The 22,707-nt window shown below is 32.1% G+C and overlaps 2 protein-coding genes across 3 annotated transcripts; one reads left to right on the top strand and one right to left on the bottom strand.

Annotated features, from left to right (window-relative positions):
• Window positions 1-3,650: 3,650 nt before the first annotated feature.
• Window positions 3,651-5,705, top strand: LOC124936491 (rac-like GTP-binding protein 5). Its single transcript, XM_047476995.1, has 7 exons — window positions 3,651-3,875; window positions 3,969-4,056; window positions 4,133-4,242; window positions 4,396-4,459; window positions 5,085-5,149; window positions 5,242-5,307; window positions 5,407-5,705. The coding sequence occupies exons 1-7, from the start codon at window positions 3,777-3,779 to the stop codon at window positions 5,521-5,523; spliced, it is 609 nt and encodes a 202-aa protein (XP_047332951.1). The 5' UTR covers window positions 3,651-3,776; the 3' UTR covers window positions 5,524-5,705.
• A 3,930-nt stretch (window positions 5,706-9,635) lies between these two features.
• Window positions 9,636-19,823, bottom strand: LOC124936490 (E3 ubiquitin-protein ligase UPL3-like). Of its 2 annotated transcripts, none has more exons than XM_047476993.1 (20): window positions 19,648-19,823; window positions 19,459-19,543; window positions 18,401-19,383; window positions 18,027-18,137; window positions 17,803-17,919; window positions 17,533-17,703; window positions 17,292-17,453; window positions 16,545-16,778; window positions 16,344-16,465; window positions 14,869-16,246; window positions 13,864-13,959; window positions 11,989-13,491; window positions 11,401-11,625; window positions 11,197-11,301; window positions 11,009-11,089; window positions 10,764-10,832; window positions 10,543-10,671; window positions 10,325-10,450; window positions 10,017-10,210; window positions 9,636-9,894 (listed from the first exon to the last, which is right to left on the bottom strand). In XM_047476993.1, the coding sequence occupies exons 3-19, from the start codon at window positions 19,286-19,288 to the stop codon at window positions 10,145-10,147; spliced, it is 5,583 nt and encodes a 1,860-aa protein (XP_047332949.1). In that variant the 5' UTR covers window positions 19,289-19,383; window positions 19,459-19,543; window positions 19,648-19,823; the 3' UTR covers window positions 9,636-9,894; window positions 10,017-10,144. The 2 variants fall into 2 exon arrangements, with proteins under 2 accessions (XP_047332949.1, XP_047332950.1); XM_047476994.1 differs by having other exon boundaries at window positions 18,401-19,374.
• Between the last annotated feature and the right edge of the window lie 2,884 nt (window positions 19,824-22,707).

The raw sequence follows: 22,707 nt of genomic DNA, 5'->3' as shown, positions 1-22,707 counted from the left end.
TTATGAGTCCAAATGACTTGGACGTCCGTTAACTTTTTAGTTATTAAAATATTATTTTTTTTATATTATCTTTAATCATTATTTTTTATATTTATATATATAATTATTAAATTGTTTATATATATATATTATCATTAATTTTTATATTTATATAATTATTAAATTTCTTTTATATATAAATAATATATATATATATTATTTATTTTTATCTATACATATCTATCTCTAAATTATTTAATTTTTTCTCCAATTTCTCCCTAATCATTTCTCTAAAATAAATTAAGGTCCATTATTAAACTATCAAAATAATTATAACATTACTTTATTCTTTATTATATTTAGTCCAAAGAAAATTAAATAAGGTAAAACAAAATTGATTTGACGGGAATTGATCCGTTATGTCTCGTCCCATCGAGATTCAGGTAGGTCTGAAATTGGATCAATCTTCTCTTCCTCTGAAATCGCCTATTCTCCATAGAAACTAAAATGCCGACAAGAAATGGATTCGCATTCAATGACGGCTTTACCCTCTCTATTAATCTCATAGATTGTTGTTCTCTTCCTTTTCCTTCCTCCTCAACAAGTCTTCTCTCAATTTCCAATTTTGTGTTCGACAACGCGTTACAATAAAATTTCTCTCTATCATAAATCACCTTGTAACCACGCCCGAAATCACCGCTATGGATAAAAAATAAATAATGTATATATATTTTTTATCTATATATAAAAGAGATTTAATAATTATATAAATATAAAAACTAATGATAAAAGAAATATATATATATATATATATATATAAGCGATTTGATAATTATATATATATAAATATAAAAAATAATGATTAAAAATAATATATATATATATAATATTTTAATCTTAACTCCTTATGTTTAACTAAAAAGTTAACGGAATGTTCATTGGCGATTTGTTGTAAAAATTAATTTAAGGGCTAAAAATGAGCGATGACGATTTGTTGTAAAAATTAGTTTAAGGGCTAAAAGTGAGCGATCGGAGTAATTAAATGACCAACCAGATAATTTGTCCTTTCAATAATTCAGTGTTCGTTTGTCTAATTATTAAAAAATAATAAAAATTATGTTTTTATCCAAAATTTTATCGTTTTTTTAAGCTCATCCTAACTCTAAATCTTGGATCTGTCGTGTTGGTTGACGATGATACCAAGTGTATTGATGTCTATGTTGGTTGACGATGATACCAAGTGTACTGATGTCTATGTTGGTTGACATGATTTAGGCGTGTCGTTGACATGATTTAGGCATGTCCAAAGGTACAATATCATTTAAACAAGTTTTGTTGTTAAAATATTATTAAACAATAATATTAATTTACAAATGGATTAAAAATAAAAATTGCTCATTGATTGGGTTTGATTATTGGATATTTTTTAATTATTATTTTAACTAGGGTTTATTTCTTTATTTGATTAAGGTAGTTATATTTTTTTTATTTAAATTTTATCATTTTAAATTTATGAATTTTATATAAATAAAGTGAATTTATATTTATATATTTTAAAAGTATACATATCATTTATTTAAATTAATTAATTTATGTAATTGATTTTATAATATGAATATTTTTAATGTTATTTAATTTTAATTATTTTAATTTGTTTTATATTTAATTATATAATAAATAATAATCATATATAAATAATATTTTTTAAATAACTTTTTAAGAAAATAAAATTTTGATTTTACAAATTTATAAATGATTATGATTTTATATGAAGGGGTGAATATATTTTAAGAGTGATCACCAACTAGAAAAATACTAAAATTTGACCAAAAGTTATTGTTATTTTTTAATAGAACGAAGATTTTCTCGTATTAAATTTTTAATACATTCAAGCAATGACTTGTGAATTTTTTGATAATATTTTTTTTCCAAATATTTTTTCTTAAATTATAGTGTTTTATAAAGATATTGAAACATACAAACAAATCTTACTTTTGCCACTTAGAACTTTATCTTAGTGTATATAGACTTTGTATAATTGATCTTACCTTTGGCATTTGAGTTATTTATATATTTTTCTAAAATTTAAAACGTGGCTAAAAATGGTTAAGCAAATTATCCGCAAACATATTTATTTATTTATTTAACCACACCTTATTTATTTATTTAACCACACCTAATTTATCGTTTTACTGGCTGAATGCAAAACCTCTGAATATTCACTTTTGTTGCCTGAGCACTCTTTGTTAGCCTTGATAGAGTTTGCATAATTGATTTTAATATTATTATTATATTAGTATAATCATGGACTTAAATTATTAATAAAAGATTGTTTAATCAATTTATAACTATCCAATCCAACTATAGTTCATCATTAAGCATGCTTTTTTATTTTATATTTAGATATTGGCTTGTCCTTGGGAAGCCATCATATCCCCACATAAATCAACAATACGTTTTTGTAAATAAATAAAAATTCACATTTTTATATCTAGATATTTAAAAATGTTTATGCAATTATGCAATCTTAATCCCATTTTTTAACTTGTTCTATAAATCTCAATATTTTTTCTACATCAACTTTCTCTTTTGGAATGCGATTAATTCTCGCAGATTAAACACATAACTTGTAAATTCACTTAAACAATTAATCATTTGAGCGAAACTTACTGAATAACAGATTCGAACTCAAGACCTCTAAAAAGATTGAGGATATACATCTATTTCTGCCGCTAAACAGAAAATAAGATTTCTCTACACCAGGTGAGTCTTAAAAAAGAGTATGTTTTACCTAAAATTTACTCAAATTTCATTTTGTTCGATTTGAATTTTTTAAATAACCCAAACAAAATCAAATATTATTTCACTCCATTCTCATTCATCACATCAATCAAATGATTAACTCAGATACTAAAATATCATATATTTTAAATTATTATTTTTTATTTTATTTATATATATCAATATCCTTTTAAGTATTTTTATTAAAAATAATCACTGCCTTCTTAAAATTATGGACAATCATTCTTTTTTCTCCTAAACAAGAATAAAGTTATAGTAATTTTTTTTATAACATCTAATGTTATAATAATAATACATTTTATAATTTTATTAAATATTTATATATATATATATATATATATATATATATATATATATATATGTTTGTGAATATAATAACAAATAAAATAAAAATAAAGTGATAACTAAATGTTTGTATTTGAAGATTTTATAAAAAGGAAAAAGAAATTTCTAAAAGTACTTTATTATTATGTGATTCTTTTTCATTTTAATCAATATTTATTCATTCAAACAAATGAGTATTATTTTTTTTTTTTTTTAGTAATTCTCTCTTAAATTCAATGATAGTCATATGATATAATTTTCTTTGATAAAAATTAAAAATTAAAAAAAATCATGCATGGCCTGCCTGTTAGGTACACTGTAGTAATCACATGCCATTATTTTTTCCTTCTTCTATAAGGTTTAACTAATTAAATTAAAATATTATTATTTTAATATGTTTTATAAAATTAATATTATAAAAAATATTTGAATAATTTAATATAAATAATCTTTCATCCAACATTATTTTAAATTTGAATTTGAATTTGATTAAAATCAAACCCAAATCAAAAAAGTGAAAAAAGGTTGTATCTTTAATAAAAACAGCTGTCTCTACTCTGTATAGAGCTAAAAGCTAGGCCAATAAGAAACCAAACCCAACAACCAAAACCAGTATTAAAGTTTCTTGGCCGGAGGAATTCGCCGGCGAAGAAGAAAGATAAAAAGAAAAAATGAGTGGTTCTAGGTTTATCAAGTGCGTCACCGTAGGCGATGGAGCTGTTGGGAAAACCTGTATGCTAATCTCCTACACCAGCAACACCTTTCCTACTGTAAGAAGTTTATTTGTCTGTAATTAATTAAGGGTTTTGATAGATCTCCTCTATTTGAGCAATGAAATCTGTCATTTTTGTATTTCTTTATAGGATTATGTGCCTACGGTTTTCGACAATTTTAGTGCAAATGTTGTAGTTGATGGAAATACTGTAAATTTGGGATTGTGGGATACTGCTGGTAAGTAATGTTTCATTAGGGTTTCTTTGTTGAGGTTTCTTTCATGTGGGTTTTTGAGTTACCCTTGTTTGTATAGGTCAGGAGGATTACAATCGATTAAGGCCTTTGAGTTATCGTGGAGCTGATGTTTTCATACTTGCATTTTCTCTCATTAGCAAAGCAAGTTTTGAGAATGTTTCCAAAAAGGTCTCCCCTTTTTTTTTTCTTAATTTGGTCTCTGCAAACTTCGATTTCCACTGAGAATGGCTTAACTTGAAGTGGGGTTTTCCTGAGAATAAACTCTGGTTTCAGAAATGAAAGTATTAGTTGTTGATGATTTTATTGTTTTGAATTCTCCAGTGGATTCCAGAACTCAGGCACTATGCTCTGGGAGTTCCGATTGTTCTTGTTGGGACAAAGCTTGGTTAGATTTCTCTCTGTCATTTTGTTTTGTTAATTTCCTTTTCTTGTGAAGAAATTGAACTATAAGAAGATGAAAAATATGTAGAAGAGATCAATGTTGCAGATATGATTCTCTCTGAGAACACACTAAGTTGAAATAGGGGGTCATGACTGTGTGTTAGTTTCCTAAATTCAAGAAAAAAGAAAAAAAAGATTGATATTATGAATTGATTTACCTTATCTGCAATATATAGCAGATTAAAAGAAAATAAATGCTATTATAAAACAAGTTATTTGTCAATTTACAATATATAACCTGAATTAATTACAAAGTTCATGAGCTGGTTGAAGATGTATATAATTTATAAGATTACAAAATTGAAGTTGCATCATCCCCTGAAGTTGCATCAGTTTGAGTAAATTACAGATATTCGTCGTGTTGAGTGCTTCTGATATATCTGAGTACTAACTGGATCCATATCAAGACTTGGCAAATAAGATATTCCATTTGAAAACCTTTCTTAGCATCATTTTGAGAAGAAAACTTGTTTTTAGAGTATCTTATTTGTAATGAATTCATTAAATTCCAATTCAAGTTTTTCCATGTATGATTTGAAAGATTTGAATTCCCTTAATGTTTATTGTAGATCTTCGTGAAGATAGGCAGTTTTTGATAGACCACCCTGGAGCCGTGCCCATATCAACCTCTCAGGTATTATTCTGTCATCTACATTCAGCAATCGATAGAGATAGAGATTATATAAAAGCAGTGCTGACTGATCTTCATTTTTTGTTTTTATGAAGGGAGAAGAGCTAAGAAAGCAGATTGGTGCTGCCTATTTCATAGAATGCAGTTCAAAATCCCAGCAAGTGAGTATACATATGGAATAATAATAACGTCTTTCTGTTTTGTTTTTGTTTTTTATGGCACGGGCATGATTAACCGACGTTTGTCGATCTGAAATGAAGAACATAAAGGGTGTTTTCGATGCTGCCATCAAGGTGGTTCTTCAACCACCTAAACAGAGAAAGAAGAAGAAGAAGGGTGGTGATGTTAAGGGGCAGAAAACATGCAGTATCTTGTGAGGGACATACAGAAAACAATCGAAAGAGAAACAAATCAAGATTTGTATTTTACTTTGAAATCTTCTTCGTGTTTGTAGTCTGACTGAGTTTTCGATATGTATATTTTTAGTATTCTGATTCGCTTAATACACATTATACATATGTTTCCACTGGTTTATTATCCTTAGTTTCATTCAATTTTCTACTTTATTTCTCTGTTTTTTTTCCTTCTCTTGAGATTGCCTTGTCCATAAAACATTTTTTTTAATGTATGCCTATTTTAAAAAATTAGTTATCCTGTTTTCTAATTGTGGCAGTGTAAGGAATAATAAATTTTAAATAAATTATGTTCAATATTGTAATAGTTTATGATAATATGTAGCATAACAAATCAAATAAGGATTGAAAAAGCTAGAGATGCTTAAATTAAAGCAGCCAAAATAAGAACCAAATGCTTTTTCTATAAAGGAAAAAATATGCTTAGATTTTTGTATTTTTTCTAATTTACAATCCCAATTAGGGACTTTATAATCAATAGACAAAAACAAATAACTTAGTATTGTATTCTAATGTCCTTAATTGTATTTTACTTACAATTTATAATATATAAAAAGAAAGTTTAATACATTATTCTAAAGTAACTAAGATTGAAAAAGAAGTTTGAAAGGACAATCTTATACTAATATATACTCAATCACAATTGTAAAAAGGTCCTCAATATCTTCAAACAATTGAATTTTCTATCAATAACGAGGACATTAATGTTAACAAAGTCACTAAATCTACTAGACCGAGTCAAGATAATATTTTTGAATTGCTTTATTCACATTGTTTCATTCGAAGAGCCATTGGTAACTCTGAAAGTTTGAAAAACGATTTATTTTAAAAAATAATTCGAATGGTTAAAGGTAAGCGATCAGAGTAATTGGAGGATCACTCTAATAATTTTTCCTAATATGATGCAAATCATTTTAGAAAATAAAATTAGAATTAAAGTTTACTATTCCTTAGTTAGTTTCAACATATAGCATGAAAACATAATTTCAAATTAGTAACTCCTCTTTCTTGTGAAAGAATTCCTAAAATTTAGTCTTTCAAAGAAAAAACTTGTACAATTTGAGGAATGGTAACTATTTCTTCTTCTTTTGCTAAAGAATTAAAAAAAAATTCATTGATGAAGAATGTTTCCCTTAATATCAAACCAAATCTCAAATCCCTAAAGAGAGGATAAAACAATTATTGGAGAAAAAACTAGTCATTAACAAAACTCACAAATATCCAACTGGTGAAGGGTTCTAAGATGGATTTAATGCAGACATCCTATTTTAAATAGGCAAGAAGGGATTCATAATTCAAGATGGCTTAGACATTTTTAAAATAATATATGCATTTAGAAATATTATTTAAAAAAAAACCTTTGTTGAATTATAGCATGGCAAATAAATGTCAATATATTATTACAAAGTTAAGAGGCATGTTTAATGATGAACAATAATTGGATGAGTTATAGTTACAAGTTTATTAATAATTCTTTTACCAGTCAATAATTATCCTAATATAATACTAAAATGAATTATGCATACTCTATTCTATATAGACTAAAGATAATAACTTCCTAGCCTATAATCCAATCACCCTAGCAAACTCTTTTTTTTCTTTGTTTTTTTGCTCAGAAAAAAATGTAATTACAATGAAGGGCAAATCATAGAATCCACCAAATAAAAAATATTTCAGTTGTTTGATTCGAGCTTCCCTCTTTGATTTCATACATGTCATGGATTGCTCGGCCAAAGAAGAAACAATTTCATAAATTGAGCTTTTTGGGGAGGTATATTTCTTTATCAAGCAAGTTTATTTCTTTCCAAATCTGCTAAAGATGAACCAAATGGCTTTAGCAAAAGAATGTATGAGATGCCGATTATTTCAATTCGTCGCAAAGACAACAAGTTCGTTTGTTGAATAATTTTGTTGTAAGTTGGAAAACTACTCATAGAATTCGCCAAAACTAGATTTTAAGCTTGTAATGAATCTGACCAACTAGGAGGATTTTCAGTCAAGAGTGTATCTATTATGGTTAGAAATGAATTGATAAACTGAGTTTTTGTCACGAGTCCTGAATTTGATTCTCTCCAAAAAAAATTATTGTTATCAATTTGAGGTATTGTAATTGGGATTTCTAAGTATGAGTTTGTGTAGAAATAGTAAAAATATAGAACATACCTTATGATGATTTCATTCGTAAAGCTCGAGGAGAGTAGTGGTGACACAAATTTGTTTTTGATTAGATCAATTTCCTATGCAAATAACAAAAACCAATGGAAGAATCTTGTTTTTAATAACAATCATATCTTTGCATGCTTTGGAATAAGTAAATTTTGTTTTAATTTTAAGAAAGTATGAAAGACTACATGAGTTTTTAATGTGGATGTATTTATTATCAAGGATCTTAATCTATGGTGGACCTTTGATTGCATTATTTGGTTGTTGGATAGTTTTTATCTACAAATTTAGTAAGGAGAAAATGTTAGTTTTTCAACTTTGAAGTTTTTGTTGCATTTTTTCTGTGATAAAGCTTTAACATTTGGTTTTGTTTATACCAAAAGAGATTGGAAGTCCAATGTATTAACTCGTTTTTGTTCCTTTTTCTAATATAAGCGAATCAGAGGCAAACTCAATAAATTGTGGTCGGCATGATTTTGAGTAGATCATGAGATCTTGTCTTTTATTGATTCTTGCCCTGATAGAAGCTAGAAGATTTCAAAATGTTGGCAAATGAATGAATTGTGCTTAAGTTTGCCTTGCCAAAGATGAAAATATCATTTGAGAAAGAAGATAGGAAAGCATGATGTTCTACCCTTTTAGATTGAAATTTCTTGCAATAACTTCTATTGTTCTTTTTTCTCACAACATCAAGGAAGAAACTCCATAACAGTAAGGAAAAGATATGTGAAAGTGGATGAGCTTGACAAATACCTTTTGATGGCTTTAGTGTCTTAAATGGGGAATAATTAACATAATGTCTCACTAAAGGGAAAATTTGAGTTGAGGTTGTGTAGATGTATTGATGAATTATGTCAATAAAACATTTAACAAACCCAAATGCTTTCAATTAAGGACTATTCAAGCTTGTTAAGGGCTTTTGATATACCAGTTTTGACAGTAAATGTTCCAGTTTAATTTTTTGATTTGTGGAGGTGAAAAAATAGCTCCCTAGCTAGAATTGAGATATGAGCAATAGTCTCCAATTTGAGGAAAGCTTCTTGATTGGGAAAAATAAGAGTATTAATGAGTGGTTTGAGTCTATTTGCAGTTATTTTTCATATGATTTTATAGGATATATTGCATATAGACTAAATGGCTGAAAATACTCATCTTCTTTTAGAAATTTTAAGATGTGACAAATGTAAATAGAGAAGTTTTTTTGAAAGAATGTTTAGTTTAAAAAAATTGAATAATCATGTCAAAGACACGTTCGATTGACATTATATCACGAACGAGTAATAATAGAGAAAAAAATTATCATGTAAAAAGTTAGAAAGAGAAGGTTAGATAGAGAAAGACATGTTCGGGACCAAATGCTCCCAAACATAACTTTCTTATCGTATCTTATTTTTTTTACGTGACTGATAGGTGAGGATGATAAATCTCATTGTATCTTAACTTACCCTGTTTTTATTCATCACAAATTAGGACTTCAAATGATATAGATCTTATTGAAATGATGATCTTAGTTATATTAAAATAAACTAAGGGAAATACAAAAACTTTTAAACCATCACTGATTTGGATGAATGATACTTTTGAATCATCACGAATTTGGATGGGCAACCCATGATAGACAAGTCAATCCTTGATTTTGCTACCATTTCATTGAAATCATTCTTGACAAACAACCAAAATTACTGTTTTGAATGCTAGCAAGTTTATGAGGGAAGATTCTAAAATAACCCAAGAGATTTTACTCTAGCTACAAAGATGATCCATTAACCATTTGCTTTTGAAACTACTTGGTTGGAAAATAGCTTAGTTCACCAACATGTTATAGAAAATATCCCATATAAAGAACATTTCATATAATAACTATCCATTTTCTAGATTATTATTATAATTTGATAATAGTTGAACAACAAAACTTGTTTAAATCATTCTGTACCTCCATCTACTAAAATAATAAAACTTCTGACATGCCAAAATCATGTCAACACAACTTTGTATCATCAACCTAAGAAAAACAAACAGCAGTATCATGCTATTAAAACTAAAACAAGAAAGGATTATGAAATTTCATTTTCACTATTAATTATTTACAACAGAAATTGCACCACAATTACAGCCTCCTCCTTCCTTCCCTTCCTATTCCAAGCCCCACCCATGTAAAGCTTTCCATTCATCCTGGTAAAAAACAACAATGAGTTAATCAAAGAATTGGGAGCAAAAATGGACAGTATTTCACCAAAGAAGAAAACCCCATCTAGTTAATCATAATACACTTTGAAGAAAAGGTTGAGACATACCAATATCCATCATTTTGTTGGGGAGGAGATGACAAAGATGTTATAATTAGCTAAAGATTAGGCCAATTAGAAAATAACAGAAATTTCCTCCATGGAATGTAACAAAACCCATATTGTAATGAGTTTGCTTATGACAAGTCAAATGATCCTTGCCCTTCATTGATGGCATAAAGCAACTTCTTGTACATAATTTCCTACCATCAAACAAAACAATCAATTCAAAATTTACACATGAGATATCCAATTCCAAGCAGATTGGCGTATACTTCAGGTTTAGTTCTGCCCATTTATATCAAGTAATTTTTTACCTTGGTAGAATACGGAGGAAGCTTGAGATAGTTGGCACACGTCATTACACTGGGCAAGTCATCATCAGCAGTTTCCGATGCTCCATTGCCACCACTGCTTAATGCATTTCCAGCCACGGATGAGTGCTGCAATAAATCATAAGAAAAAACAAACAAAATATGAAGACCCAAATAATACAACAAACTATTCTGAATCTAATAAGTCCATGTTTCCAAACCTTTCTGACAATTGTTAGTTTTGGGCTCAGAACTGCCAGACCGCCAGGTGGAAGGCGAGGTGCACCAGTAACAAACTGACAGAAGGATCTTTGATGCTCTGGAGTGAACTCACCCATAATCTCCAGCAACTAAAATAATATAAAACCATAGAAATCAGATGATGGTACAAACTATTATTAACTCCTCAATCTAAATCAGAAGAAAATTTAGTAGGAAATACGTTAACAATCGCAGGGCTCTTCGCGGTGTAACCATGATCAAATTTGATGTGTTCCACCAGTGTCTCGGCCTGCATAACAAGAAAATATATGTACATCAATAAATCAAGGGAATCTGAATTATAGATTCATTCTCTGAAAGAATATCAAAATAAAAATTTTGCAACATTTGAACACATCTTGTGTTTCTTTTTAATGAAATGTTTACCTTTTTAAAAAAAACAATATAAAAAAAAATAAAGATTACCTTCCACAATTCTCTGCGTCCACAAAGAAAATAATCTAATTCATGGGGAGAAAAGATTTGTAGAGAAGAAATGTCGAAAACCTGAGAATTACAACAAAGTATATAAATGTCAGATTCTAGCATTACAAAACAATTCAAATGGACCTATCATCAAGATATATGAAATAGTAAACAAAGAAGTTACTCACTTGATTGAATCCAGCTCTAAATGCTTCCATTTGCCTTGTTATCCCTGTCTTCACGGTAGCATCAACAACTAAGGATATGTATTCCTCCAAACTATCAATGTCAACCTGGCATACATACAATATTGAATTGGTAGCATCATCAAGACACGTGATCAATAAAAGTACAAGTTAGAAAGAGTTTTTAAAGAGAGATTGATCAATTACAGTTTCTTCTCCAGATTTCAGGACATAGTCTGAATGGCCAGGAAGGGTGAAATCTAAACAAAGATCCTCTACGGGAACCCCACGAAAATGTAAGCTCATAGTATCTTCATTAGTTAGACTGCTAGAAGATTCCAAAAGACGCTTTCTGGATACTAGGGTTTGCAATTCTTGTAGATTTCTCCCAAGTTCAGCATCAAAAGAAAGAAAATCGTACAAATCAAGCTCCTGTAGAGGGACCAAGAAAGTAGTACAAGCAAATTATTTTCTACTAATCTTAAGAAGTTTCAAATCATAACAGCAACTAAGTTTTATTGGCAGCCTTGCTCAAAATTATTTGGTAAAAAAAAGGAACTTATTTCTTAACATTTGGGATTCAATATAGCATCTGAAAATTATTTCAACCAGGCTACTTGTAACTTTTTATGCAACAACTCGTTATTTAGATAACTGAATTGTTAAATTCAGAATAATATAAAATAATAAAGGAAAAACATGAATACGAAAACGATTATGACATCGAGGATGCAAAGGAAACCTAGTTTATTTCTATATGCTAGGGTAGCATGTTCAAATGTAAAACTTGAGTACCTGACCAAGGACAAGCTTATAAAAAGCTGTTGAGAATGATAGATCTAAAAGTCTCCCATCCTGAAGAGCTTTAGCCATCACACGACCAAGCAATCTAAAATGCTCAACCACTTTTGAAAATTGGATTCCATCAGATGTATTAGCATTTGGTGCCCAAGGACGAGGGAACAAGCCAAGTGAAGAGTGAACCATATCTGTAACTTCCATTGGAGATTTATTTGGTTGAAAACTTGACCTCCACATTCCAAGTGAAGCTTTCTGTAAATCATGACTCAAAAGAGTATAAAATTCCAATGTAGGACCCAATCCTGTACCAACTTCGCCAAAATACTCGACCTCCAAAACAGCCTTTTGGCTCGAATATAACTCCATAACCTTTGCTGCAGAATCCAGAATACGGTTACGTGAGACACGAACCTTCTGGCGCTGCAACCTACCAACTCTCACCTCCCTTTCATTGGATGATCCATGACCATCCGCACCTTGCTGCTGCAAACGATGTAGTGCTCTTGATAATCCAAAAGCAGTTGAATAGAAGTATTGACGCCTAGTCTCAAAAGGGAACAAGAAAGGGCATGATTTTGTCAACTGGGAACACCATGCTGGAAGACTGCCACTGCACAGTGCAAGAGCATCTTGGATTTGACGAGACAACTTTGGGGTAAGCTTACTGTTAATGAACTCCTCTCCAGGGACTCTAACACCAGTAACACCAAGGATATCAAGGTTAGAAATTTTCCCTTCAGCATAATTGTCCATCAATGCTTGGACCCTCAATCTAGGAGAAAGCTGATTCAAACCTTCCAAAACACGAAGAAGTGCTAAAATGTTGTAGGTAGAATTGCTCTTCTCAAGATCACAGGGAAGCTCCCCCTGCAAAATACTATCAAGTAATGACACTCGATGAGGTGGATCCGCATTGGAGGTCGAACTGACTTTGCTAGATTTAGATGCGCTTGAAGAATTAGATGTTCCAGCAGGGCCTTTGTCATTTTGATTGTCAGCCCTCTGATACGTGATAGTGTAGACATCACTCCAAAAGCGATTTCCATCACTAGATATGAAGTCATTGCTGGTAAAGCGCTCATCATCAGCCTCATCCACAACAAGCTGGCGTTGAATGGCCTGGTATATTGTCAGGTTCTTATTTAGCTGCTTTCCACCTGCAGAGAATATCAGTCTGGGAGGGTCGTTTGAACCAAACAAAGGGCGCCCTAGTCTATCTCTTCCTCCTCTAATTCCTCTACCATTTGCAGATGCAAGACCCGCCATGGCAGCTGCAGCAAATGACATTGCACCCCTTGAACCAAAGGAGGTACTACTTCTAAACTCAGTAGAATCAAAATCCTTAACCGCGCCAACTCTACTACTGGAACCAGGAGCTGGATTAGTCTGGCTATCACTTGTGCCAGGAACAGTTGAAGTTTCCTCATTTGGGTCCCCGAGTTTAACATCATGTACTCTGTCAGGCATGCAAACGGGGAGGGAATCGTCATGTAGTACCTGAAATTGATGATAACCGTATCAGACTATAAACATATGTGGGTCAGGTTAACTAGGAACCTAGTTAGTCATTCTTTCCAATTCTTTTCCATGCAAGAATAGATGTATGTTCATTTCTAATATAATCCATTAATAACTAGGAATTCTTTGCCAGCAGAAGAGGAAATAATATTACATGAAAAGCATTAATGCACCAAGTTCCAATGAGACAATCAAGAAAAATGTAAAATTTGGTTCAAATGCGTTCCTTCAAGCACAAAAGTCTTTTCAGATGAATATTGCAAAAACAAGTCACTTCAATAATTTATTTTAATCGGTTAGCCAGAGAAATGCAGTTCAAAAATAAATGCATGTTGCAATACATTGACATACATCATCATGGTCATCGTCTTCATCATCCGAGATTTCATCATCTTCAATCACCAGGGCATCATCCATGTCAATGGGAGACACATCTGGCTCCTCATCCTGCATATATCAGGCCAAACCAGGTATGAATATTGTTAGAATGAAACATCAGATGAGATAAATTTTCAGGTCTCCTAATACTCTAAGAAAAATTCAAAAGCTTTTTATCCATATAAAAAGAAAAGCAGCACATGATCATGTTTTATCAATACCACCACACTATTAAAAAAAATAGAAATACTACAGTTTGAAGCAAGTATCCATATATTCCCCCAACATGTCACTCTTTTGAAGTACTGTCCAGCTTATCATTTTCCAGATCTCACTCGAATATAAACAGACGTCTTTGATTTACCTGGTGAAATCCAATAGTCTTTTTTGTATACATGCATCCATGACAATCAAACTTAGGAATCCACCAGACCCACCATCTATCACGGAATATTGATTGGGATTCACTACCGTTAAGAACATGAGACTATAACCAATAATTAGATATATGATCAATTCAACTTAACCTTAGCAGGGTAGCTATGATAACTTATAAGTTGTTCTAGACATTGAGAATGTTGAACTTTAGGAATGCCATTGCAGTGAAGGAAGTAGAACAATCTTAACTGGATCCTTAGAATTGAAAAGGACATGTACATGGTAAGGTTAAAGCTCCATCCAACAGATTCCTAGGACTCCATATACCATCTAAAAGGTGTATTTCTTAGTGCAGAAAAAACAACCAAAGCATACAACAGAAGGAATGTGAATCAGAAAATAACATTGACTGTTTTAAGGTGCTCAACAAAATTTACAATTACATCATCTCCATGTTAGAAATAAACTGCTAAACCATTTTGTCTCTATAATATTCTGTTTAAAAGGGAAATGGGTACTTTTAAGGACGAAATCTCCAAAGAACTAAAATCAACATGTCCATGAAATAGTTCATGTGCATCAATTTATAGGAAAACATACCTCAGAAGTTGTATCTCCACTTGTATGCTTTACTTGTAAGTCTCTATCAAGAGCGGCTCTTCTACGGGCATTTCTGGTTAGAGGCCCTTTTGGATCCTCTGAGGCTGGCTTTAGAACAGCTTTACCCTTCCCTTTTGATGAACCAGCTTTTTTCTCTTGTGATAAATCCAGTTTTGCTGTTTCTCCAATATTGACAGAGGTTTTGGATCGACTGGAATGACGACGATTACCAGAAGAGGGATTCGAAGCACTAGCCCCTGTAGGTGTACTCTTTGATTCAGATTTATCTACAGAGAGTGAAGGGTTTTGGCTGGAATCGCTACGTTGTACACGAGGCCAAAGAAAGTCTTCTACAGCTGCAAGACTGGCTAATGGATCAATAAGTACAACATTGGAAGAATAATCACGGAGTAATTTTTCTCCTTGGGCCCTGCAAAGACGCAACTTAAATGGTTGGGCTAAGGAACTTAGACCAGAAGAAAGCCGCGCACTTCCACCTGAGGATCGTGTAGAGTGACTAAGAACAACTGGGAATCTTTCCAGTGAGGCCAACGCATTCTGAAGCTTTTCAACTAAGACGCTCATTGGTGCCACGCTCCCCTCATCAAGACTGGTTGGTAGAGCTACAGTAATAAATGCTGTGTATCTCTGTATTACTTGTTGGCGAAAAACAGAAAGGTTAGCTTCTGAAATCCTGTCCTTGGAGAAATATCCACAAGAAAAATAGTTCAATAATGCTGATACAACACCACTGCCAATAAATTCAAAAGTCGAGACACCATCTCCTTTGCTTAATTCCGCCAGCATTTCAGACACCACAACAATCAAGTTTTCCTCTTTAATAGAAGGGATATCTGATAAGCTGTTAGTCAGAAAAGCTTTTGACTTCCCTTTTGATTTAGTTCTTTGATCGTCAACCCCAGAGCTTAACTTCAAGCAAAGATTCTTCAGACGCACAAGATCATCTGTAATCCCAACTTCGCTGGAACCAGGGGTTGAAGAGAAATACTTATCCTTGAAAGCTTTGGCAGATGCACTGACTGTCACCCGCATACTTAAATTGCCGGTTGGATGCTCTACTGAAGTAGGAGGTGAGCCAACTGGAATTTTGGAATCATCAGTACCATGCAAATCTGGTTTTGAGCGCTGGGATCGCCTGGAGCGTGATGCTGATTTAGAAATAGTATCACCATCCTTCTCTGCAGGAGAGACAACTGTGCTACCACCTAATATAAGGACATCTATAGCATGAATGACACCCTCTCTCACAAACATCTTTGTAAAAGTTCCAGGAAGTTTTCCCATCAAGATGTCAGCTATTTGAAGAGCAGGAATCAAGACTTGAGGATCTTTCCATGCTAAAACACCAGCTAGGAAGCTATCAATCAAAGATAAAGGGTGACTATCAATACCAGACATCTAACAAAACAGAAGTTGTATGCATCTGATGCATAAAAAGGAAGCAACAGAAATACCTAGAGATATTTGTCACACTCATTAATGTCTGGATCATGTCTGAACTACTAAAGTACATCAACTTTCCAATAACAGAAAGACACTTGTGACGGACAGGGCTATTAACGCTAGAACCATATATCTGTATTACAGTCAATGATGTTATAATTTGACGGATTCAGACAAAAGAATGGATGAATCGAGGATTCTAAAAAGCTAACCTGAACCATAACCGGAAGAAGATCCACCCCAAATTGCTGCAGAAGCTCCGGCTGATCATTTAATAACTTTTCTCGAGCTGAAATCTCAACAGCGCTTCCATTTGTGTCCTCCTGTTTACTAGACTTCCTTGAAAGAGATCCTTTGATCAATAAATTAGTGCTGGATGGAATAGATACTGTTCCTTGAGGAAGCGGCGGAAGAAGCTCATTTGCAAGGTTTACAATCTCAAAAATCTACATAATGCATTACTTTCAGATGGACGGGAATCATATTAAGAAATGAAGAGAAAATGTGAAAACGGAATGGCATAGTAGATGCGAAGTTACAACTAAACAGATAGAAAGATCCACAAAACTGCTTCAGTTGGTACAATAACCAACTTCACCATAATGAAGACAATAATTTGTCCATACTACAGATTGGCATTATACTGAAAACAGTCTGTAAAAAAGCAAGATATCTGTATTTGAACATCTGGTTAGTTTAGGCATACAGTAAACACATTCTATTTCGAAGAGAAAAACTGATGAGCAAGTTCTTAAATTAAATATATACAATACCACTGCCCAATCGAACACTCTGTCTTTGAAAAGCACTTTGAATATGTCTCACAGACTCACAGAACACAATTACAAAACAACTAAATGCACACTACTAGGCATATAAAGGGTGACCCCACAGGCCCAACATCTTCAAATATAAGACATACATGTTAAGTAAAGAGAGAAATAAAATGAACCACCTACCTGCTCTGGTGGCCTACTCAAGGCAGGAGAAACAGACATATTAGCAACCATCCCTGAACCTGATAATATATCTTTAAGGATGCCACTAATTCCAAGGAGCAGTAAAGATTTTGCCCCCAAAGGCGAGCCACTAGCACAGGTGGAAATCAACCGAATTAAGCCCTGCACATCTTTGTAAGATTAAAACCCCTTGTATTAATAAAACTGTGCAATGAGAATTAAGGAGAGGAATCAAACATACAGTATATGTAGATGTGCTAAGTGATGCTTGTCCGCCTCCAGAATTACTCGTTGAAATCAGTGAGGCAGCTTGAGTAACCAGCCCATGATTGCATAGTTCGTCCAGCCTATCAGGACATGATGCAAATGCCTCAACAATTCGAGTCAAACAAACTGAAGCGTGCTCTAACACCTATAAATTGAGCAGCAAACAAATATGTTTCAAAGAAAATCATAGACCGTAGCCAAACAACATAATTTGAACCATTTTTTTCCTAAAAATAAGAAAAACCTTTGCATCATGATATTGAAGGAGATTTGTCAACAACGGGACAGCTTCCATCACGAAGTCAGCAGCATCTGAAGGGAGTTTTTTACACATATTCGCTGCAGTAGACAATGCTACGCGCTGGAATATGAAACATATAATTCCATAATAAAATTAGTGCAACAGGATAATATGGAAAATTGGGGGAAAAAACTATATCCACCTTAAGAAGTAAGATTTAAGCCTACCTGGACACCAGTAGAGAAGAAATCAAGATATGAAAGCACAGCCATGAGAGCACCAGCTCTTAAACAAGCAGTTGGATGCTCCTGTGAAATCTTCTTCAATGCTTGCAGTGACTGTTGAGTTGCAAACACAATGTATTAGAGATATAAATAGTAATGTTATGATCCTCATTAAGGAATGTTTAGAAAATGTGTTGGCATAAACTCATTAAATGGGTTAGGTCTTCTAGTTTTCAGGGAGAGATACATGTTAATTAATAATCTCACATACTCTTGTCTAAATTTGTATAATGCTCTATTTTATTCTGAATAAAACTTGTTCATTTTCGTTTAAAAAAAAAAGAAAGTTATGATTCAAATATCCTCTCGGAAATAACCTGTTCAGCCAAGTCCATATACTCAATTGTCAGCAACCGAGCCACAAAACAAGATACTGCACCATAATGCACAACTGCGGCGCACGAAGATGGAAGCACATCGCAGAGATGAGTAAGTGCTCTAGCAGCTAGAAGCATGATATCAGGATTACTCTCATGGTTAAGAAGCCCAACAAGGACTGGTACAAAGGAATCAACAGAAAATGAACTGAGTGACTCCTCAGTCCCAATGGACAGCATCTCACAGAGCTGCGTCAATGCCTCCACTTGCTTTCCTTCCTCTCCATCACTCCTCAGCCCGGATAAAATCTTCTTAAGCCTCCCATTCTGTTGAGAGGATGAGGCTCCAATGGCAGATGATGGAAGTAAATCATCTAATCCAGCACCCAACTTTCTTAGGAGGCCTTGAAGGGCACTGCTTGCAGAAGTCAAGTTCTGGTGCAATAGGCCAACAGCTCCTTCACTATCATTATCATCTTCATCCGCAGCTGCTTCCATCTCCAGTATGTTCCTTTCAATTTCCCTTTCTCTTTCTCTATCTCTATCCCTATCTCTAACCCTAACTTCATGTTCTTTCTCCTTCCCTTTCTCTGCATTGTCTGATGGGTTGTTCCTTCCTCTTCTCCCACCACGGTTTCCAGAACCCGAAGATTCATTAGTCGAATCCATTTTAGTAGATGGAACAGATAACGCTTGTGACCTACCACCACGAGTCCTAGTTGAGATTGATCGAGCGGATGCAGTGACAGTTGTAGATACAGCTAGTGAAGGTGTAGCAGCAGAAGCAGCAGCAGCAGAAGTACGAGCTCGTTTACTAGAACGGGTAACAGGAGAGGAAGAAGGGGCCGATGAGGTAGCCTCCGCCCGCTTCCGACTCCGAGTTTCCATACAAAACCTCAACCCCCCTAAGAACCGCTAATCAACTCGCCGATGAACGGCGATCAAACACTCCTTTTATCACAATTCTTGATCATCTGAAAACCCTAATTATAAACAAATCCGATCAATCAACAAAGAAATGAACACCAGAAAACCCTGAAAATGGTGAAATGATGAACCTTTTTTGAAATTGGAATTCAGAACTTCAATCCAAGAGGAGAGACAACACCGCCGATCGATCGAGGTGGTTGGTTTATGCAGATCCTATAAATGAAAACGAAACGTGTCGTCAGAGTAATCGATTTAGAAAGGCATGAAAAGGGGGTAGAGTAAAAAAAGAAAGAACACGAGAAAGAAAGAGAGAAAACCTAGAACTTGTTTTATGGGTCCTCTTCTTTCCTTCAATCGAGCTCACATTCGTTTTATCTAGAGAGAAATGGAGAAGGGGGGTAATATTGGTATTGAAATATAGTATAAACGAAATCAGAGCATCCGTGGCGATGAATACTTCTCTCGGCTCTCCGGCAACTATCCCGTCCTTATCGGGCTGCGTGTCTGCCCTAACCCTAAGCTGTTGTGGTCAAGTATGGCTTATGGCCCTTGTTTGTCCGAACCCACATCTAAATATGGACCCAAATGCTGTTTTTCAACTATTTTTTAACTTTTTTTGGGGCCCAAAAGACCCCGAATTAGAACCGAATCGAACCAAATCGAACCGAAATATAAAAAAATATATGTATATTTGTATAGCTTATAGTTATAGACAGCTTTAGAAATTTGAGTTGGGTGGACTTAAAAATATAACAGGAAAATTACCGATAAAATGAATGGATAAAAATAGGTTTGGTTCCATTTTCTATGAATTAGATAAATAAATATTGAATTAAATTAAAAAAATTAAAAAATTAAGGGTAATGTTTTTTTTTCTCTCGGTTTTAGTTGTATAAAAGAAATTGCATCCAAGAATATGAATGGGGTGTGCTTAATAACATATAAGGAAAACTAATAAAAGTAGGTTTTATCCTATTTTCTATGAATTAAATAAATAAATAGGGAATTAAATTTAAAAAATAAAAAATTAAAGGTAATATCAAATTTTTATTGTAAAATAAACTGTTATTTTTCGGGGTGAGTTTTAACCCAACCGAGCCCTAACATAGATCCATTCAAATTTTAAATTTTTAACATTTAATTTAGCTTGTTATTATAAAGGAATGGGCTAAACATATGAATTGAGAATGATAATTCAAGATAATGTGATTAGTTTAGATTGGTGGAAGAGAGAATCTACATATGATTATGATATGAATTTTAATGTAATGTGAAAAAAAAATGGTAAACAATAAATAATTTGTTTATAGCATTATGTAGTTCTTTCAACAATCAGTTTACCTAATTTATAAATTTAAATACTAAATTATTTCTATTTTTTTATTAAATTTAAAAGGATTTATTTTAGTAATTTAACATAAACAATCTTAATTCCACATTTTTTAAATAACTTCACATCAATTCATATAAGTCATTTTCTTAGATTTTTTTGTTTGTTTGAAAATGGTCCCTTATAAAAATATTTGTTGACTCTCTTTTAGGTTCACATGCAACTTTTATTAAATAATAATGAAATGCATAAATGTCATCATCTTTTATTAAATAATATTTTGGTGATAGATCATTTGTATTATATTTATTAATGGCTTGTTTAGTTAGTGTATTGATTCTGATAATAAGTGTGATTAAATTTATTTTAGTTGTAAGATAAACTTATAATAACACTTAGAGATTATAATTCTTAACTTTATTCTTATATTGGATTTGGTCGTCTCATTACTATTTTGTTAAAATTTTTATTATTATTTGATGTTATGCCTATTATTGATTGCTACATGGAACCAACTTGAAATAATTTGTATAATTATTATTTTACATGTTATTTGTACAACAATTCTAATAATCATTTCAATTCTCAAAAAAAAATTCTAATAATCATTTCTCCATGCATGTTTTGCTTATCCTTATAATTGGAGTTTTATAGTCTATATCTCATTACTAGACACTTTTTTCATCCTCTTAAAAATTTCTTGAAGAGATATATGAATTGATCAACTATCATTATTTGGTAGTTGTTTTTCCATGTTTCATTTAATTATTATTGTTTATTTTTTTCATATTCTTGATGTTTATTTACAAGATTTGTTCAACTTTTAACATATGTTAACAAATAAAATAGTTTCTTTTAGCAAAAACCAAAAAAAGAATGATGAAAATAACTTTTTTAGAAGCTGAGTTTCGATTATCCTTTAAAATGCGACTAATCTCCGCGGGTTAGGCACATAACCTGCAAACACACTTAATCATTTAACTAGACGTTAAACTTGTCGTCTGACGGGTTTGAACCCATAACCTTAGAGAGGCCGGGGATATTCATCACTTGTTGTCGCTAAGGTCTAAGCTAGAAGAGTGGATAAAAACTTATAAGTGTATAAAAAGATAAAAGTTCTTAAATTAAAGTAAGTATAGTAAAATTGTAACAAAAATAGTTTAAAACAACTAAAATTGAGTTAAAATATATATAACTTATAAATTTATATTTTCTAAGTTAAGATTTAAAATTAGACTAACAAGAAAATTAGTCAAACAAATAACATTAATAAATAAACACATAAATTTTACCTCTCGTTCATCACCATGAATATTCCCTTACACATTATAGTTATCGTCATCATCATAATCGTAATTGTAATCCTCATAGCTAGAGTAGTTGTTTTTGTTTTCACCATTGTCATCTCCACCTTATGTCGTTATCTCCACCTTTGTCAACGACATGAGGTCTTACAAATTTGTGTAAACACATAGTTGCTACAACAATATGTGTTTGAGCTTTTATCGAAAATTTACCACAATTCTCTAGAATTCGCCATTTTTTTATACTCCAAATGCATGTTCGATTGTAGTACTTAAACATGAGTGTATATTGTTAAATGTTTTAAGTAATGAACTTGAAGGCGGGCCTTTGAAATTGTTCCATGTGATATCGAGTTTGTTTACATGGAATTAAATAACCTCTTTTATTTTTATAACTAGAATCAATAAGATAATATTTGTCTACACATAATTAATATAAACAATCATAACTTTAATATGTACAAAATATTCTTTAAATGACTTAAATTACTTATTTGTCAAAGGAGGTGGAAAACGAACTGGCATATGTGAAACACGTATCAAAGTCACACCGCCACTTGATAATTTTCTTCTTAGGCCCATAAAATTTGACGTGCGTACGTTTTGGTGCACGTATACAACTCAATATGATAAAAACATTTATTAAAGTTATAATATTCATAATGTTTAGTTTTTAAGAGTTTTACCTTAAAATATTTATATCTCTCTTCTCTTAATTTTGTTTTATCCATAGGTAAGATTTG

The sequence above is a fragment of the Impatiens glandulifera genome, chromosome 4, assembly GCF_907164915.1.
Source record: "Impatiens glandulifera chromosome 4, dImpGla2.1, whole genome shotgun sequence".
Classification (NCBI taxonomy): Eukaryota; Viridiplantae; Streptophyta; class Magnoliopsida; order Ericales; family Balsaminaceae; genus Impatiens; species Impatiens glandulifera.
This window is presented reverse-complemented; position numbering and strand designations above follow the sequence as displayed.

Excerpts from the sequence above, each read along its gene's own strand:
- LOC124936490 (XM_047476993.1), bottom strand. The coding sequence starts at position 19,288 with ATGGAAACTCGGAGTCGGAAGCGGGCGGAGGCTACCTCATCGGCCCCT. Across the intron at positions 16,779-17,291 it reads TGAGTAGGCCACCAGAGCAG|ATTTTTGAGATTGTAAACCT; the intron begins GTAGGTGGTTCA and ends TGCATTATGTAG. Across the intron at positions 11,090-11,196 it reads TTAGAGCTGGATTCAATCAA|GTTTTCGACATTTCTTCTCT; the intron begins GTGAGTAACTTC and ends TGTAATTCTCAG.
- LOC124936491 (XM_047476995.1), top strand. The coding sequence starts at position 3,777 with ATGAGTGGTTCTAGGTTTATCAAGTGCGTCACCGTAGGCGATGGAGCT. Across the intron at positions 3,876-3,968 it reads CCAGCAACACCTTTCCTACT|GATTATGTGCCTACGGTTTT; the intron begins GTAAGAAGTTTA and ends ATTTCTTTATAG. Across the intron at positions 4,243-4,395 it reads TTGAGAATGTTTCCAAAAAG|TGGATTCCAGAACTCAGGCA; the intron begins GTCTCCCCTTTT and ends TGAATTCTCCAG.